This window comes from Rhinolophus hipposideros, assembly GCF_964194185.1.
Source record: "Rhinolophus hipposideros genome assembly, chromosome: 17".
In the NCBI taxonomy this organism is placed as follows: Eukaryota; Metazoa; Chordata; class Mammalia; order Chiroptera; family Rhinolophidae; genus Rhinolophus; species Rhinolophus hipposideros.
Window position 1 is genome coordinate 33,767,955 of NC_138063.1, and position 20,421 is coordinate 33,788,375.

Genomic DNA, 20,421 nt, shown 5'->3' on the forward strand with positions numbered 1-20,421 from the left:
TCTCTTCCCCCGCCCCTATCTCCTCCTTTAACGCCGTCACGTGAGGGGCGAGCGCGGGGACTGCCGGGAACAGTACTGCTGGTGGGTCAGGGTTCGGCCTCAATATGGCGGTTCCGGTCGGGCAGTGACCAAGGATTTGCTGTCCCGAGGATTAACTGGCGATCGTCGGCGTCTCCGCTTGTCACGGTGGAATGTGAGGACGCCGGGGAGAGCGCCGAGGAGCGGCGGTGACAGGGAGGGGTCTGTGGCGTGTGCTCCGGGAGCCGAGGCGGCGGCGTTTGTTCCTTGTATTGGTCTCAAGGCTTCAGTGCGGGGCCCCGCCCGGCCGGGGCAGGCCGGCGGGCGGCGGCAGTAGCTGCTGCAGCCGCAGGATTCGCCTCTGAAGAGTGGGCCGGAGGGCGGGCGCCGCCACTGCCTGGAGCACGGCGATGGCCCAGTGTGTACAATCGGTGCAAGAGCTCATCCCGGACTCTTTCGTCCCCTGTGTCGCCGCGCTGTGCAGCGAAGAAGCCGAGCGGCTCACTCGTCTCAATCACCTTAGCTTCGCGGAGTTGCTCAAGCCCTTCTCTCGCCTCACTTCCGAGGGTATGTAGTCTTTTAGTCACCGAGTTTCCGCACCGCCGGGCACCGGGAGAGTAAGTTGGGGGCGGGCAGGGAAGAGAAGGGCTGTGTTTACAGCTCGGAGCCGGTGGAGCGGCGTCTGGGGCTGGGGCGCGGGGGCGGCTGGAGGAGGGGCCGTGAGTGAGGCTGTCAAGACAGCGCGGTGCTAATCTGCAGCTTTCTCTGGGCACTGGCTTCCTGTTCCCAAATCAGCCGCACTGTTAGGTAATTAGTGTAAAGGGAAGCGTGAGCCCCGTAGAAGGGCATTGAGACTGTTCTCAGCGGCCAAAGGAGGGGGCGTTAGAAAGTGGCATGACAGGTAAGGGTCGGAAGAGGCTGCCTCTTACTTAGACCGATGAGCTCTTAGTCAGGAAAACAAATCGTCTTTCTCTGGGGTTAAGGTGGACTTTGAGTTGTTTGGAACATTTCATTCTTCTCGCAGTGAGGCTCATCTCTTTCCAAGCTTCTGTTTGTTTTCCTTTGAAAATGTAAACATTTTCTCAAGTATCTAATACTGAACCTCTCAAGAACATAAAAAGAATATTATATAAATAACAAAACGTGCAACAGTCTTTGCGTAATGGACGAGGAAGGGCAAGGTCTTATTAAGTTAATCTAGATCGGTGGAGGTGTCTAGATTTCTAGGGATGGAAAAGTCCTAAAATGTGTTTTTTTTCCCTGATAAAAGTTAAATGAACAGGAGAACTGTCTTTTCTTGAGGAACCACCTGTTTTCTCTAGCTTTAGATTCATTATTAGGGAAAACTAAGTGTAATAAAACTCCGAGTATGATCGAACCAAGCCTTTACCGGCACTTTGCAAACAGAACGTAGGGAAGTATAGGTAAAGTTCTTTGTTAAGATCTGTATGCAATGCAGGGTTCTATAAGAGAGCTGTGTCAAGTGAACGATTATGATGTTTATTTGGTTAGGATGACTTCACAAAAAACCAGTGCTGTGCCATAAATTTATGTATTTATATGCTACAGGTGTGTATTCTTCGGGAGAAGAGCTACATTATAAGTCCGCTTTAGTATTTAAAGAAAGGAACTGTCCAAAAAAAAACCCCACAGTTTAGGAAGTCTTGGATTTTCTTAAGCCTGTACCATAGTCAGCTCCTTCGGTGTTGTACTAAGTCAACAAGAAGAGTGGAGTGCCCTACATCCTTACATTCTTTAAAAAAACCAAACGAACAAACAAAACGCATGAGAGCCAGTTTGCCTTGGATGTGTGTGCTCCTTTTTGCGTTGCTAGTAAATAATAGTGGTAATACTTGATCCCGTGCTTTATGTAACTATTCTGTTTTAGTTCTTATTGAATCCCATGAGGTAGATACTGTTATTATCATTTTAAATGTGAAGACATTGAGGCAGAGAGATGTTACCTTGTCCACAGTCTTAAATGTGGGAAAGGTTTAAAAACAGGCAGTCTGACTCAAGACAAGGTATTTTTAATCAAGTTGTCTCCTGGCAATATTTAGAATTACTTACTCACACTAGAGAGCAGTGCTGTCCAATAGAAATATAATGTGAGTCACGTATATAATTTTAAATTATTTAGTAGTCATATCATAAAAGGTAAAAGGAAGCAGGTGAAATTAGTTTTAATGATATATTTTATTTAACCCAGTATTTCCAAAATGTTACCATTTCAACATGTAATCAATATGAAAAATCTTAAGAGATATTTTACTTTTTTTTTTGCTAAGTATTTGAAATTTGGTATGCATTTTAAAACTTAACGTTACATCTCAATTTGGACTACACATATTTCAAGTGCTTATTAGCCACATGTTGCTGGTGCCTCCTGTACTGGACAGTGCAGTGAATAGAGGCTCAAATCAGTATTTTCCTGATTTATTTTTGTAGACTACAAAAAATTTAGGAAAGGAGTATAATAAGTTGGATTTTTATGGCTAGGTAGAGAGTTGGTAGAAAGGAACCAGTGTTCCCTGTTGAGGAGGGGGATGAAATAAGAATAGTATGGGCAAAATGTATAAATTATGAATTATGAGCGGTTGGGGAACAGTGAGGAAACTATCCCTATCAGAATACAGAGGAGTAAGGGAAGGTGCTAGATAAACTTGAATTCTAGGAGAGGGATTTCGGCTTTCATTTTGAAAAGCATTATTATTTTTTTAATTACTACTTTTTTTAAAAAAAAGTTTTATTGGGGAACAGTGTGTTTTTCCAGGACCCATCAGTCGTCCTTCAGTCTAGTTGTGGAGGGCACAGCTTAGCTCCAGTCCCGTTTTCAATTTTAGTTGTAGGGGGCAACAGCCCACCATCCCATGTGGGAATTGAACTGGCAACCTTGTTGCTAAGAGCTCCCCCTTTAAGCAACTGAGTCATCTGGCTTCCCAAAAGTATTATTTTAAGATTTACTGTGAAATATTTTAAGGGATTAAAAAGATAAGAATAGAATGAGGTTTTTATGTAAATCTTGAATGTTTTCTGAATGATCAAAAATTGCGAATTAGACTAGGAAATGATGTTTGAAGGATACTTAATGCCTCTAGTTTTATGTTTCTTTTAAAAAGAAATATTTCTTTAACCTTAAATGCCATGTTAGTGTAACTAGGTGATTACCCTCAAAGATTTTCAAGTACCAAAGTCTGAATAAAATTCAAGTCAGCTTTTCAAAATTTAGATATATATACAAGTATGTTATTTGTGTCATTTTTGTACAAGTTTATTCAGCAGTTGAGGTTTTCTTAATAAAGTTTTGTGCACTAGGTAAAAACATGAAAGATATGATTTTATTTTTGAAAATATATTCCTTAGAACATCAGATGTGTTCTGTGCTCCCTAAAAATTAATTTTGTGGTCAAATAAGTTTGCTGAATACAGTATGTTTTTGGGAGAATAACAGTCATTTAGCACATTAAAGGCTGTGGGAAAACCTGTTATAAAGAGACTAAAAAACCTAATCCAATATTTCCCAAATTTATTTGAACATGGAATCAGTATTTCAGAAACAACTCTTGAGGGAACTATTCCAGGAAGCAGTGCATACTGGGAAATATTACTTTATAATATAGTATTCAAAAAACTATATGGTAAAACTATATGGTAAGATAAAGTAGAACTGAATTTCACTTTGAAATTGAGATGTTATATGATACATGAAGTCACCTTTTGTGCTGTTATAATCTTAATGAAGCCTTAATATAAGTACAAGTTCTGAAGCTTTTGAATTTTTTTGTTTGTGATTTAAGAGCACTTCTTCTTAATTCTTATCTTCCTCTCCATTAGGTTGGTTTTGTGATACTTCAATGTATTACTTATTTATTGTTGTGTAACAAATGACCCCAACATTTAGCACCTTAAAACAAAAGCATTTATTATTTCTGTTTCTCAGGAATCTGGGAGTGGCTTAGCTGGACGCTTCAGGCTCAGGTCTCTTGAGGTTGCAGGGGAGCTGTAGTAAAGGCTACCGTCATTTGGGGTCCGCAGATCCTCTTTCAAGCTCACTCATGTGGTGGTTAGCAAGTCTCACTTCCTCGCTGCATGGCCGGAGACCTGGTTCTGTGCTATGTGGGCCTCTCCATAGGATCCCTGAGTATCCTCGTGGCGTAGCAGTTAGCTTCTCCCGATGGAAGCTGTACTCTTTTTATAACCTTATCTCAGAAGTGATATACCATTGATTTTGCTATATTCTGTTTGTCACATATACCAACCCTGAAATGTGGTAAGGGACTACACAAGAGAGTGCTAACAGGAAATGTCAGGATCATTGGGAGCCATTTCAGAGGCTGGCTTCCCTACCAATTAACTCATTTTTGGATTTATTAGTAGGATTACCTGATAAACCCACTCTGAACAGAGGGCAAAACTAGAATGTCCCTTTTGTGTTAACACTATGCTAAAAGATAATTAGCCAATTTAAAATTTTGAGAGGTTTAATACCTACATGGCTACATAGGTTGTTCAACAGTTGTGGACCAACTTGAAGGTAAATACTTGTATGTTTCTAATAATATAAAAAATGCACTGTAGTATTTTCATGGTTTTTGGTTTCTCTGTATCATAGTTCAGACTAGTTGGGAAGTTTAATTAGGGAAAGAGTCCTGTGTGTGTGTATTTAAATTAGAAAACATAAACAGTGACAGAAGAATGCAGAGAATACAAGAAACATCCAGCTCCCCACTACCCAGAACCAATGAATATTAACCTTCTTGTCATATTTGCTTTTTATCTTTTCTTTTCCTTTAAAAAGAAATGAAACACAGGTGCAGATGAAGGCACCTTTTTACCTTTTTTTTGTCCCATTTCCTTCCTTCCTTAATAGGCAACCATTATAATGGAATGTACATGTATTTTATTGTACTTTCTGTACGTGTATCTGTATTTACAATACAAGTGCAAATATTTATTCCATTTATAGTATTTTAAAAGTATTTTTGTTTTATGTTTTTTAATTAAAAATTTAGAAACCAACAGAGATAATACACAGGAAGACAGTTTGTATAGATTTAACTTTATTGAAAATATAGCCTAAACTTAAAAGTTTGGTATAAAACATTTTCCATTGGGAATAAAAGTATCATTTTTTTTAATGATGTTCAAAGCCAGTTTTCCAGAGTTGCCTCTTATTTGTATATGATGATCCATGATGTACGTGACATAGTGTATGTTGTGGCCAACCCTGGGAAGTAGGTATTAATCACATATTATAGACGAGGAAGTTGAAGAATGGAAAAGTTAAAAAGTTATTTAGGATAATCCAGTTAATAAGTGGTGAGTGGGAATTTAATAAGGTCTGACTCCAAAAATTGGGCCCTTAATCAATATAATGGGATGCTTCTAATACTACTACAGAAACTAATCGTCTTGTCTGATTATATGAAAAAGTGCTCACATTTCCTACTGTGCACTGTGGGTACTGTCCTCTTGGTATACTCTCCTACGACCTATTCCCTGGCTCTGAACCACAGGTTGTAAATCCCATAGACTAAGCCTAGGCCATAGCAGGGGGGAGGCAGGAGGTATTGGGGTGGGAGAAGGGATTTGGGCTTTGATTTTTTTTTTTTTAATAGGCTTTACTTTTTTAGAGCAGTTTTAGGTTCACAGCCAAATTAAGCAGAAAGTATGGAGAGTTTCCATATATCTCCTGGAAGCGTATAGTTTCCTACACTATCACCATCCCCACCAGAGAGTGGGCATTGATTTTTATGAGAGTGGAATAGGGGCTGAGAATGCAGCTAGGGGAAATGGAGGAATCCTGAATGTAGCATTTAAGTCCCCTTTCTTAATTCCCCTCTTTTTTCCCCTTTATTATTTTCTGTGTTGATACCATAGATTTCACACTGCCCTGGACAAGCCTGAGGGTGAGGTGAGAATTAGATCAAGTACTGGTGGTGGTTGGCCCCTGTTAAATCCAAACAAGAGGAAGGAAAGGACCTATTGGAGGGACGTTGTGAGCAGTGGCATTGGGGACATGGTTAGACTGTCTGGCTAGCCCTTTTGGTTATAAAGGAATGTTACAAGTCATTTGTATTTGTGGAAGACTTCCGTTTGGAATTTCTGGTTTCTGATTTGAGCATTCTTTTTATTGATAAACCATTAACCCAATTTTTTATTATTGTTGGTACAGTTGAGTTGTTATGCATTGTGTAGAATTAATTTCAAGTATTTTTTTCTTTTTTTAAAAGTTCATATGAGAGATCCTAATAATCAACTTCACATAATTAAGAATTTGAAGATAGCAGTAAGCAACATTATCACCCAGCCACCTCAGCCTGGAGCCATTCGGAAGCTTTTGAACGATGTTGTTTCTGGCAGTCAGCCTGCAGAAGGATTAGTAGCTAATGTGATCACTGCAGGAGATTATGATCTCAACATCAGTGGTATGTAATAAGGTTTATTTATTATTATTTCTTAAATGAACGTTTCTTTTTTAGAAAAAGTAATTCTGTGACTGGGAAATCATTCAACAAACATTTAAATGATTACTGAGTGATAGAGCCTGGGAATACAATACAGTAAGGACGGAAATAAACAGTCCTTACTTTTAAGGAGGTTACAATCTAGTGAGTAGGCAGCCATTCAAACGATGAATTACATGATTTCATTGTATTTTTTCATAATGGAAATGTTTCTGTAGTTCTAATTGTAAAGCTCCACGAAGACAGGGACTCTGCCTCTTTATTTTATTTATTTCCAGTACCCAAAGTATGCCTAGAACATGTGTATAATAAATACTTCTTGAATGAAAGAATTAACAGATAAAAACAACATATTCTTTTGTGACATACCGTGTTTCCCCGAAAATAAGACCTCGCTGGACAATCAACTCTAATGCATCTTTTGGAGCAAAAATTAATGTAAAACTCGGTCTTATTTTATATAATATAATACCGGATATAATATAATGCAATATAATATAATATGATATGATATAATAAGATTGGGTCTTAGATCTAATATAATACAATATAGTATAATACCGGGTCTTATATAAGACCCGGTCTTATATTAATTTTTGCTCCAAAAGGCGCATTAGACCAGCTAGGTCTTAATAAGACCAGCTAGGTCTTATTTTTGGGGAAACACGGTAAGTAATACGTACTATAGTTAAGTAAAAAGAATTAAGTTTATTTTTTTATCTTGCTTAGTATTAATTGGAGGGAATGTTTATAATACATGAATAAATATTTAATCTTTTCTGAGTGCTTTTTAATCTGAATGGTAAATATTTTCATAATAAGATTGGTAAGTGAAATGATACATTGATATTTAATGTAAGTTAGCAGTATTTGGTATGACTTTTGGTATGAAAAAGACTTAATAGAGGGACATGAGTTATTTTTAGAAGGAAAAGATGAAAAGTACATTATCTGATCAGAATGTTTCAGCAGTGTAAGAAAATCTTTTTAGGTCAATACAATTTATAATTTAATATTTTAACATCTCCTAAATGAATACTTACTTTCCTAAATATATGAAGAGAACTTAAGTGTCATATTTTAGGTTATGAAGTTAGTTGGTTGCACTTGTGTAGTTAGAAATATTTGTAGAATTACTTTGTTTAAATGTTCATAATTTTTCCTTTTTCTGTGTCATTTTAATTCAAACAAGATAAGTTAACTTCATAATTTTAAGTTTAGAATATTATGGTTATCTTTACAAATCTAAAGAATCTGAATTTCAGGGTACATATTTTGAGCATTTCTTGATATAACATTTTCAACACAAGGCAAAATTTGGATTTTCTGGGAGAAAGTGATGGAATGTGAACTGTTATTTCCCTGTTATTAATGGGAAATCTGTGTTGAAGTGTGCTTCTAATGCCAGTGTCCCAAGTTTATATACCCATTGCCATTACTTAATTGGATAACTTAAATAAGTCACTTATTCAGAGTTGGTTTCATTCTTTGGAAACCCTGACAGAGCAAAACAAAACTTGTCAGCTAGTGGACTTCTTTATTGGGTGGTGAGGCTGTGAATAGGCTTGAAGGTTGCCCAGTTTTTTTACTTACCGTTCTTTTGTATGGGGCCATTTAGTTTCTCCAGAGGGAGTTTCTCAAATCTAATGTCTGGCTGTCTGCATTCTCGGGGTGGGCTTATTATTTTTTTTTAAACGGCCTATTAAAGTGGTTTGGTAGATAGTTTACTGTAGCAATGTGGTCATGATTTGATTGTGAAAATTTATTTTATCTAGGTATATTATATTCTCAGGTCCCGCCAACATCTCCACATAAGGAAGGATTGAGTGCAATTTGTCTTTAAAAGCAGGTGGAGGCACTACTATAGCTCAATTCTTCAGGTAGATTTTAAAAAGAATCCCAAATGGTTTGGATAAACTACATGCCAGAAGAAAACAGTTTCTTCAGCTTCTTTCCCTGATTAAGGCATCTTCCTTCAGCTTTATTGTTATGTTGGTCTTGAGGACTGGGAATGTAATATATTGAAGCACTGAATTCATTTTTAAAATGTTTCATTATTACAATAATACTCTAGAAATTTAAGAGTGATTTTATCCATTTTAAATAAGATATTAATTCATTATATGTCTAGAAATACACTTCTAATTTTTGCCATTAATGTGAGTCAGCATACTTTTTACCCATTCTATTTAAGAAGTACACGTTAGATATTTACCTCATAAGCCTGGGTTAACAGTGCCGTTTTTCTTCATCAGATTGGTCAATTAAAGCTAGTGTTCCTTGGTACAGTAATTGGAAAGACACATTGATGAAATTGAAAGAATCCTTGTTATACACAGGTATTTCCTATGGTAGTCTCAGTTTTCCAGATTGTTCTCACTCTACTCCTTACCTATTATCTTTTTTTCTACTCAGCTACTACTTTTTTGTATTTGTCCCAATTAACACGTCTGTCTAATTTTTCTAAAATAGAGGCATTCTGGTGATGCTTGTTCAACTTACGTTACTTATTCTATCATCTATTATTTATTGTATTTACTCTTGATTTACATTATCTGATAAATCCAGGCATTGTTTTAGGATAGTATAATTTGGGTTGCATCTTATTTTGATCACAAGGAAAAACATGTTTTTCCCCGTTTAAGTGTGTAGTATACTTTTTCTGATTGCCTTTATATTGATTGCTATTACTCTGTAAAATACTGTGATACTTTGGAGAGTAGTCACGTGTAAACAGTATTTTAGAGCATTGCTTAAATATTCTGTAATATTTTTTCCTAACTTTTTACTTAAGAGCAAAAAGCATAAAGAACTCTTTTAAAAAGTGACAATTATTTAAAATAATTGTGCAACATATAGGAACTTAGTGTTATTATTTTTCCAGTATCTTGAAGTATTTTGCTATTTTTCACATCCTGTGAATTTATCAGTTATCATTACTCTGAATAGAAGAAAGTGGAAGGATGATGAAATTGCCTAAAAAGATGATACAGTAGTGAAGTAAGTCATCAATATGATATCATCCTTTAATTTTAAATTTTGTGTCGCCCAAAGTATATTGCATCGTCTTTTGAGACGGTATTAAAGAAGTCTAGAGACCCCATCTTTGTAGTCACCATCTTTGTTTTCATTTTTTCTTTCATTGAGCACAGTTGAGAATTGAGAACTTTTCATTTTCAGTTTGTATTAGCAAAGAAAAGAAAACTAACAATGGAAGACAACATTTTTCACAGTTATTAGACAAATCAGAAGATGCAGAGAAACACCAGCATTCTAGACTAGCATTGTCCAGTGGAAATACGTGAGCCACTTGTATAATTTTCAGTGTTCTGTGGCTACAGTAAAGAATGTGAAAAAATGGGTGAAATTAGTGTTTTATTTAACCCAGTATATGCAAACTATCATTTCAACATGTAATCAATAGAAAATTTTGTGGTTTTTTTATTACTGTCTGGATTCTTACTGTGCATTTTGCACTTACAGCACATCTTGATTCAGGCAAGCCACGTTTCAGGTATCCACCAGCCACATGTGGCTAATGGCCACCTACCATGTTGGACAGCCCAGCTCTAGACTCGAATGACAGTGGTAAATTGATCATATACAGAAATCTCATTTTATGAGTCCTCAATATTTAATACGAATTTCCTCCAACTCGAAAATTGATGACTAAACAATGTATTTTTTATTTAACAAGAAGGACTTCACATAATACTATTTTGAAACGAGCCTAGACCATCCTATTTTGTTAAAGCACATATAACAGTGTTCTTTTCGTTTTTTGTGATGTTTATTTAACAAAACTTACTTCATTCAGTTTGTAAGTGATAAATGTTGAAAGTACACATGTGTATGAAGATGATTGGGAGGAATTAGATGATATTGAAATTAAAAAATTCATTGGATTGATCTTTCTGTTTACTGTTAAGAAGTCTAGACAATGAAAACGTTTTGCAGTGATGGAGCAAATGAGATAGTTGACCTTTTTCTCTCAGCAAACTTATGAGCCATCAGTTTTTTCCAAAATGTTGCACCTTGACTATGCAGGTGCAAGAATAACAAGAAGTAATGATAAAATTAGAACTTATTAGAGATGTATTTGAATATGGCATAAGTATTTACATATTGAATTTGTTCCAGGTTCATGTGTGACAGTTGAACAGTTTGTTGCATTCAAAGAATGTTGCCTAATTGAGGCATATACCTTTAAAACCAGGAATATGTGGAATACAATTTGAGTTTGCTGTGTTTAAATTCTTAGTAAAATTTCTAAAGTTATTTTTACTGTGCCCTTATTCTTAATTCTGTAAATAATTTATAAAGTGAATTAAAAATACAGTAAAATATCAAGGGTCAGTGAGATCCAGATTGTAAATGACAATGACTGTTTTTTTCCTGATAATACTGAGGATTAAAAGGAATATAATTTGAAAAGGGGACAATTTATTTAAAAAAAATCTTCCACTGTGGTGTCTGAGGAATTTAAAAATTGGACATAAGTAATCATGACTCGCATCTCTTTAGAAAACTTTGATTTTTCTGAAAACATTTGCTTATAGTTTCCTCAAGAATAGTTCTTGAGGGTGTTGTTAAAATACAAGGTTAGTATTCCTTAGTTTTTCATATTATTTAATTAAGATCTTTTATTATTTGCAAAATGCTCATAAATTTTATAGGCGTTCTGGTTTTAGTTTTTGTAGCTTTTTTGTCCTAAGATGCTCTGAGTTAATCTGTATTTTCTGATAATCACAGAGTTTAGTGTCAAATATTTCTGACTGTGAGGCTGTACGTTCATCACATTAAATAATTTATGTGTAATTATTTAATTAGTTTACGTGGATATTTTCATTGTGAGTATATATTAAGTTTTGGTATATCTACTACTGTTTATCTAAAGTTACATAGTCAAAATGCCAACATTATTTGAAATTTATTAATATTTCTTAGGTTGTTGTTTTTTGTTGTTTTTTTTTTAGTCTGAATAGTGATTTTTCTGGCACTTTCAGCTTTTTTGAATGATTAAGAAGGGAAAATATGTGATTTGTAGGTGATGTTTATATTTAAGATTTTCAGTCTTTTTCACCTTCAGATTTGGGGTTGCTAAGTGTTTTTGGTTTCAGTACGATGAAGACCTGAGTTGCTCTAGGTTAAGCTTACTGCTGATCGCCCCTGTTAGATATTTATTGGGAACACTAATAACTCTGTGTCTTGTTACTGACGCTAAGAAGGGAACAAACAAGGGGGATGGGCTGCATTTTGTGAGTGTGGGTGGAAGATACAGCATTATGTCCTCTATCTCTTAGCTACCTTTCTTACCCTTCCTTACCAAGACAAAATACATTCTGCGTAGAGAAGCTGGTAGAGTAACATGGTTGCTGTTTCAATTACAAAGAAAGAACACATAGAGATGGAAAAGGGTATGGGCAAAATACTGATTTCATCCCAAAATAAGTACAAGAGAATTTCTAAAGGGAGACAACTGTCACTAAATGTTAGTCTCTTGTTAATATAAAACATTTTAAAACTATTATTTTATCCACTGTGTAAAAAGTGTCATTTGAAAAAGTAAAAAATAGAAAGACTTCTATTTTTTTTTTATTTATTGGCATGTAAAATAATGGAAGGACTTCTTAATTAGCTGCTTAAGGGAAAGGCTGAAGGGAAAACCTAACTTATAAAACTGAATGTGACCTACTTGAAGGATAAAACCCACTTCCTCCATATATATTTAAAATTTTTCCTTTGTTCTTCATACCCAGTGTTGTCTTGTAATCAGTATTTAGAAAGTATTATTTCAATTTAAGAACTTGTATGTGTGTATACTTGCTTTTTCATTTTTATTTAATTTTATTTTTAATTATGTAGACATATATATATGCTTCCAAAGTTAGAACTCTAAAACAAGGTGAATTCAGTGAGGTCTGGCTCTCTCCCCTTTTTCTTCTCTTGTTTTCCTTATATGTAATGGAATTTATTATTTTTATCTTCCTATTATTTCTTTGACAATAAAAGCAAATATATGTGTGGTTCTTTATATTTTCTTCCCTTTCTTACACTAAAATGAATACTTTACTGCTGTTTCCTTTTTTCACTTAACAGTATATCCAAGAGAGCACTTTATGATAATATATAGAGAGATTTTCCTCTTTCTCTTATAGCTGGATAGTACATCCATTTAATGGATGTCCTCGCCTCTTGATGGACTGGTGGGTTTGCTTTCTAGTGTTTTATTACACGTAGTGTTGCAATAAATAGCTATTTTGGAAGATCTAATTTGTTTATTTACAACTCCCCAGCCCACCATGAAATACCCTTTTTCATATTTCTACAATTTATCTGTATTTTGTTAAGTTTAAGCAGCATTGAAGCAACAAAGAGAAAAATAATCAAAATAGAGACAGTCATTTCCCCATTTCTGTGGCGATTCTGTCCTATTTAACCAAAGTTTTCATTCTTTATTTTCTTGTCATTGGTACTAAATGAAAATACGCATTAATTTTCTAGTTTTGACTGACTTGGGGGAAGATATATTTATTGGTTGGTAAGAAAATTGGTTTCAAACAGACTAGTTTGTCATTTATTCTTTAATTTTTGCCACTTTTTCTAGATTATAATATTTATGGGAATGTTTTTCCTCTTCTATAGCAAAGAACATGAAATTGTTACAGTAATAGCCCCCCTAAATAGTATACCAGGAGTGCCCGAAAAATGTACACAAGTGGACACTTTGGTCACCGTTGCTCAAGCAATAGTTTGCTGTAATTTTAAGTGTCTGGATGCTGATGGTAACCATGTTGAGCACCTCTTGTAATTGGAGAAGTCAAATGTGACTTGTATTTATCTTTTGTGATCAGTATTTATTGAGGATTACAATTTTAATAGTTTTTTCCTTTCTTAAAATGTGTGTACATTTTTTTGGCATCTTCTGTATGGATTATTCTCAGAAGGCATTTGTTGGAATTAAAATTATTTGTGTCTGTGGCAACAGGTTAAAAATGCTTTTTGGTCAAGACGAGTATCTTTTTCTTCTTCAGCCTTCCCTCTCGTTTAATGTAGTATTATAATGTAAACGGAAAATATATTTGCTGTGTTTTCAGTGATTTAAGGTGAAAACAAAAAGTACATAAGATTTGGTAATCAGCATAAGTAGCTAGGAATAGAGTGCTCTTATAGTAAAACTGTGATTTAAATAATCTCCTTAAAACTAGTGAAATGACTAAATTTAAGTTAAAATATAAAAACGTTAGAATAGTTGTAATGTAAAATGCATAGCATGAAATGAGAGATTTGACGTTTTAAGAATCACATTATATACATGTATACAAAAAGTGAAAATGCACATCTTTCCATTTGATTATAAGTATGCTTTCAAATTCCATTTAAAGAGGTTTTGTTACTGTTATATTCAAATAATCAAATTGTACAGTAGCCTTTGTCAGCCTCACCACTATTGACATTGCGCCAAGTATTTCTTTGTTGTGGGGGTCTGTCTTGTTCTGTTCATTAGTAGGATGCTTGCATCATTCCTAGCCTCTTTCCCTAGATGCCAGTATCCTCCCCACGCCTAGTGGTGACACCCAAAATATCTCCGGACGTTGGCCAAATGTTGCCAGGGGTCAGAATCACTGTCAGTTGAGAACCAGCGTTCTGGAATTATATCATTTATGATAAGGAGTTACTTATGGACAACATGACTGGTGGCAGGGGTACAAAACTTTAGTTCTAAAATTCTTTTATTCATATAGGTAATATTTAAAGCATTAATAGGTAAGTAAGTTGTGGGATTATTGTGTAGGTTTGGGAATCAGTCAGTTTTCTTTTTTTAAGTACAATATACACCCATGTATAAATATCTTTGTATATGTGGCTTAAATTTATATATATATGTGTATATATATATATATATATATATATGCACACACATACACATATATAAAAGCACACATGAAAATGCTTGTTATATATCTTTAAGCACAAGTGAGATGCTTGTTTATTGCTAGAAATTACTATGTTTTTATGTCTTTTAGGAGTATGGACTTGAAATATTGTCTGTTGTAAACTGATTCTGTTGAGGAATTTTAACTGTTTCATATACGGTTAATTTTAGCTACTACTCCATGGTTTGAGTCTTACAGAGAGACCTTCCTTCAGTCGATGCCCGCATCAGATCATGAATTTCTGAACCACTATTTAGCGTGTATCCTTTCACCTTAGTGTTCTCTTAAAATGCTTTGGAAGTTATTAATCTCAGAAATAGTTAAATGAAGGCAAAATTGTTGAGAGGATATAGAGAATGCGGCAATCTTTTTTATTGATGGTGCTTCAAGGTTTTGTTAATTGTTTTGTTCAATGGCATCCTAGATACAGGACTGGTGTAATAAATGAATGTTTGATTACAAAATAAGAATACTGAGGGCTTGCTTATTGTTTTTCTTTATTCCCCAACTTGAATATCTCATGCTTAATATGTTTTAAGCCATTTTAGAAAGAGAAAATGTAGACTGTCATTGTTAGCTGCTTTTGATGATTACCTCAAAATTAATTGCTTTTACAAAAGCGCAAGTTTAAAAACAATTTTCCATTTTTATAGTAACCTGTTTTATAGCTATTAACCTCTTTCGACAGTTATGGCTATTTCTTTTTTTAAATGGGGTTGCAGAGAAAAGTTAAGAGGTAGGTTAAGGTATGAAACTAGTGAAGTGGAATGAAGAGGAGCAAGATGTAGCATAATTGTTCGTTATGTTGATAGTTGTACAGTTTTGGTCCATTTTTATTTTCATGGATTTCCTTATTGTAAATGACCTGAAAAACTCAACAAAAAATCTTTAAGGTTTAGAACCAACCTTGAATTACTTAGAAGTGTTGGAGAAATTATTTTGTGCTTGCTGTGAAAACCTATGAAATCATATTTTTTGGGGGGGCTCAGAATATATCTTCTTAAAGTTTATTTTAATAGGTTAATGTTTATCATACAGTGATGGGTGATAATTTCCTTAATAATATGGTTTACAAGGTATGTTGGTAGCATCGTCTAGTGAAGCTGAACCTGTGGAACAGTTTTCAAAGTTGTCACAAGAACAACATCGAATTCAGCACAACAATGACTATTCCTACCCCAAGTGGTTTATACCAAATACACTTAAATATTATGTACTTTTACATGATGTAAGTGCAGGAGATGAACAGAGGTAAGCTCTATATTTTTAATTAACTTTTTTCTGTTAAATGATATAACATTAATTTAGACATGGCTTATTTAAATTTTAGATACACTTTTCATCTAAGAAAGTAAAAATATATTAATAAAATATTTAACTATCTTTTATTCCAGAGTTACATTTAACAGCTAAGTCATTTTATGTTGGATTTCATTTGCTTACCTAACCTTTTCTTTCAATATATACCTGTGTTAGTACAATCTTGGTACATAAGTGCTTGCCATTTTACACTTGTAGGTCTAAGGTGTATATACAATTATTTCTCGTTTTTTTCTCTTTTCTCCTTACCAGTTTTCCTCTAACTTTTCACTTCCTGGCTATTGCTTGTAGGCACTTCATTTTTCACTCTTTGTTCTCTTGTCACTTTATGTTTTTAGCCTTGATTCACAGTCTTAAAAACAGCCAAACATTTTTTTCTTATGTTCCCTTTAATATTCCTCATTAGTGATTTGCTGCAATCCTTTTATCTTTGGGATAAGTGAATAACTTATCTTTAAAAATAAGTTTTAGAAAAATAAGATAACATTAAAAGCAGTTTTACTTACGGTTTTGGAGTCTATTTTGACTCTTTGTTCAGGTTGTAGATAAAGTGAATCTTTTGTTTCAAACTATTATTTAGGTTATGCAATTAAATAATTATTTCTTGCCCTGTTCTGAGCACAATCATCTTTTAAATAAATTTTTCTCTATAGAATGATCTTTAGGATTTTTTGAAATCATAAACAGTCTTTGGCCTGTAGGGTAAAGTATACTGTATAAATAGAAATAATTTGAACAGGCTGTTAAAATGAGTTTCCATCAGTTGAAAATGGTATATATCCTCCATATTAAATGGTTGTAACTAGGATATTTAAGAGGTACTTTAAGGATTAGATCAGTGGTTCTCATGTTTAACAGTATCATTGGTAAAGTGACAAAAGCTTAGTTTATTGTACTTAAGTGTATATACATACACATATACTTATATGTCTGTTTATTCAAATGTATAACTATTTTAGTTAATTCAGCCTTAATTATATAGTGTGTAAAATGATTCATTTGCTAGGCTTGTTATTTGTAGCATCTGCACTTGAATATGATACAAGATTTTCCAGGGTTTTATTTGCACCAGATGGCTGATTGAAAAAATACCTATTTAAAGTAATTAGCTTTAAGTACCAAAGTTTCATTTTCCATCAGAATGTACTGTTTACTTCTTAGGCTGTCTTATCATTTGAATTATATTATCTCCTACTGACTAGCAAGTTTAGTTAAAGTATGGAAGTCAAAATGCTTTTTGTTACGTCTGAGATATAGCTCATGGATATAGCTGTCCATGATTATCTGAATTTTGCAAGAAAAAAGGCTGGATTTTATGGAAGAAATACCATGGCTGCTCCTCTTGAGTTTCCTCCTTTTCTTCCTCTGTACTGTCCCTTTGGAGACAACCAAGGGAAGGGTAAACTGTGGCAGTAAAAGATGTTGTAAGTGTTTGGGTGCTATATTTTTCTGTTGTAGCGCCCATGTTGTTCGATAAATGTGTGTTCTCAAGATTTTTTCAAAGTCATATTTCCTGAAATTAGTTCTCATAGTTGAAAGGTTTACTGATGTATAAATTTGCTGCTGCTCTTTGGAAATTTGTAGTGCTCGTTAGCGAATGGAAGGCTTAGAGGTGATTTGCTGCAAATAAACTGTTTGGCCTTGTTTCCTGTAATTCCCCAAACCAGTTTGACCACCAGAACTCTCTCTGAATAATATAGGAGTAGCTTGCAAAATTTCTGTCATGAAGCATTTTGGTAACTCTGTTTTATGGTGATATCCAAGCTAGCTAAATTTCGGTTAGGATCATGATCTTTATTTTCATTTTTAAATTATTCCATTTCTAATTGTCTGCTTTGCCTTTTGGGGGGTTATTTTTGCAATTTTTTGTATTATTTTAGTGTGTTTTATTGCCTAAGGTGTGCTACCCATTTACTACAAACTGGTTTTCATTTTTATTTTAGAGCTGAATCCATTTATGAAGAAATGAAACAGAAATATGGAACTCAGGGTTGCTATTTACTTAAAATTAATTCTCGAACATCTAATCGAGCATCAGATGAACAGATACCAGATCCTTGGAGTCAGTATCTCCAGAAAAATAGTATTCAAAACCAGGTATATGTAAAAAACAACAATGAAGCAAATCACAAAAGCTATATTTCAGTTTTATGACATAATGGTATCACTGTAGAATTTTTCATGTCTTGGTTTAACTAGTAGAATTACTTACTAATATTTGTTTTGGAATCTGGTTAAATTTTATCCATCACCTTGTGGGCTCTTAAATCAGTAGTTCAAAAGCTGTTTTTAACTAATAATAATCCCTTATGTGTACTCCTTTCTGGTATATAATATTAGTGTTAATTGATCTTTTTCTTAAAAGATAAAAAGTGAATTGCACATTAAGAATTGATTGTCTAGACATGTAGCGAATATAATTTTTGGCTTATACGTTTAATTCATTATGAATGCTTACAGTCAGTTCTTTATTATCCATATGCTCTGGGGTTGCCTTCCTTCATTTTCAAAATGCTGTTTTTATGGCCACCTTTTGGAACTCATACTTTTTAGGTGGGTGGGCTTTTTTCCCTAACTTACCTCTGATTTCCTTTCCTTCTGAATTTTCAGGAAGTATTGCTTCTTCCCAATGTACACCTTTCTTAATCTAGAGTTCTAGACTAATGTTAAACTGTTACCTGTTAGCTGAAGTAGGTGGGTGTACGGTTTCACATTGTCAAACTTTTAAGATAGAATTGTATGCCACTTGGTAGTGGTCAAATGACAAGTTCCTATGATTAGTGCAGATAATCAAGAGTTGACTGTTTTTTGTTTAGAAGCAGGATTTCTTAAGTAAATGGAAAATATATTTTGTACCACTACATTATGTACTCTTTGTGATATTTTTAAAAAATATCAATTATAATAGAGGTTATATAACTTGATTTTCTGATATAAATATTATTTAATCTGTTTATTTGCCTGTTTTTAATATATGGAATTTTTGATCCAGATATAGTGCTATACTGATATTTTACTCACCTTAATATTGAGATGACTGCTGACCTTCTTTAAGATAATACTGAGAGAAAATGCCTGAGAAAAAAAGAACCAGTTGGATGTGAAGGGACTCTTTTTTTAAATGGTCTTTTAGGGCCACGCTCGGAACAGGAACAGTACTGAAATAACTCAGTTGAGAGTCTAGCCATTTAAGTTTGGGAAGGGCAACATAAGTCATCTTGCTCAGTTTGAGAACTTTTGAGAGAAGACCAGAGGTATGAGTAATTTTATAGCTTAGAACCCTAGAAGCTCAGAATTGGAGGATAATTTAAAGGTTATAAAAATCCAACCCTGTTCTAATGCTTTAATTCCCTTTAAACCTATGAATGCCCTCATCTAGTGACTGTCTTCTCAGGTGACCCTTTTTATGTCTGAACAGTTTGAGGATCAACCAAAAATTTCCTCCCTTTGCTTGTACTCATTAATCCTTTGAGGACCATATCAATTTTCTATTATGACAACTTGCAAAATATAGGAGGATGACTCTCATGTCCCCTTTAAAATTTTTCCAGGCTAAATATGCCCAGTTTTTACAGATCTTTCTTAAATGATGGTTTCAGACTTTTCTTGTTTTGATCACTTTCCTATTAAGTTCTAGTTTATATATTTCCTTGAAAGTGTGGCACTCAGATGATATCTCATATTTACTGGTCTCCTGGGGTAGTCTGGGATTTTCAGTTTTTGTTGACTGGGAAAACAGTGCCTTTGTATAAACAAACATTGCATTGGATATTTTTCCAAAACATTTTGATGTATTCAGAATGCACTCCAACCTAGTAACACGGGGTTCATGACCAGGAGATTCTATATCATTCCTCTTTTTTCCCCTGGCTTGACTTTAGTAGTCCATCTCTCTTGCCATTATTCCTTACTTAAACACATACAAGATATTCATATAGGCATATATCTATCACATATAAACTGAGAGAGATAATTTGAATTCAGAATAATTAGGGCAGTAGATTGAATGTGAAAGGGAATTTAAGAATATAGTAGGTGTGGACTGTGGAGTGCTAGAAAACATAATGGAAAAAGTTAAGAATTTGGAGGATTGGAAGAAAAGAGTCTTGCTGTAGCAAATAAATGAGGCTTACAGTTAGAGCAGCCATAGTTGTTGATGAAGATAGTAATATCTTAAACATGATTAAATGTAACTGCTAATGCTTTTTATTTTGTTTTGATAGGAATCATATGAAGATGGTCCTTGTACTATAACTTCAAATAAGAATTCTGATAGTAACTTGCTTTCATTGGATGGATTAGATAACGAAGTCAAAGGTCTTGATATACTTTCTCTAAGTTTCTTTTTTGATTGAAAATATACACTGTTGTCAAAGCATGCTAATCTTTATAGATAAAAGATGGGGGGAAATTTTCATAATGAAAAAGATAATGGGCAGGTTAGCCTTTCTTCTGAAGATTTTATTGACTCATTTGACTTTGATTTTTTTTGACATTCAAAATTTATTTTAAAAGTGTAATGTATCTAATTTCTTTTAGAAAATTTTGTAGAAAGCAAGGGAAGATAAGATGTGCAGCATGAATTATTTCCAAAATTCACATGACTTGGAGAATTTTATTTTTGTATTTTAAATTACGGTTTTGATAGTAGGGGTACCTTTATAATTTTTGTTATAATT

At 34.1% G+C, this 20,421-nt stretch overlaps 1 protein-coding gene across 8 annotated transcripts in view; it reads left to right on the forward strand.

The window, feature by feature from the left end:
- Nucleotides 1-44: 44 nt before the first annotated feature.
- Nucleotides 45-20,421, forward strand: part of TRAPPC8 (trafficking protein particle complex subunit 8) — a 75,100-nt gene continuing 54,723 nt past the window's right edge. For 5 of the 8 annotated variants that reach the window (XM_081078030.1, XM_081078032.1, XM_081078033.1 and 2 more), the window contains exons 1-6: nt 45-585; nt 6,252-6,446; nt 14,593-14,682; nt 15,499-15,673; nt 17,686-17,839; nt 19,966-20,059. In XM_081078030.1, the coding sequence (XP_080934156.1) occupies nt 429-585; nt 6,252-6,446; nt 14,593-14,682; nt 15,499-15,673; nt 17,686-17,839; nt 19,966-20,059 (865 nt within the window). In that variant the 5' untranslated portion in view covers nt 45-428. Of the gene's footprint in view, nt 586-6,251; nt 6,447-14,592; nt 14,683-15,498; nt 15,674-17,685; nt 17,840-19,965; nt 20,060-20,421 lie in introns of those variants that run through there. The other 3 variants (XM_081078035.1, XM_081078036.1, XM_081078037.1) reach the window with 2 other exon arrangements.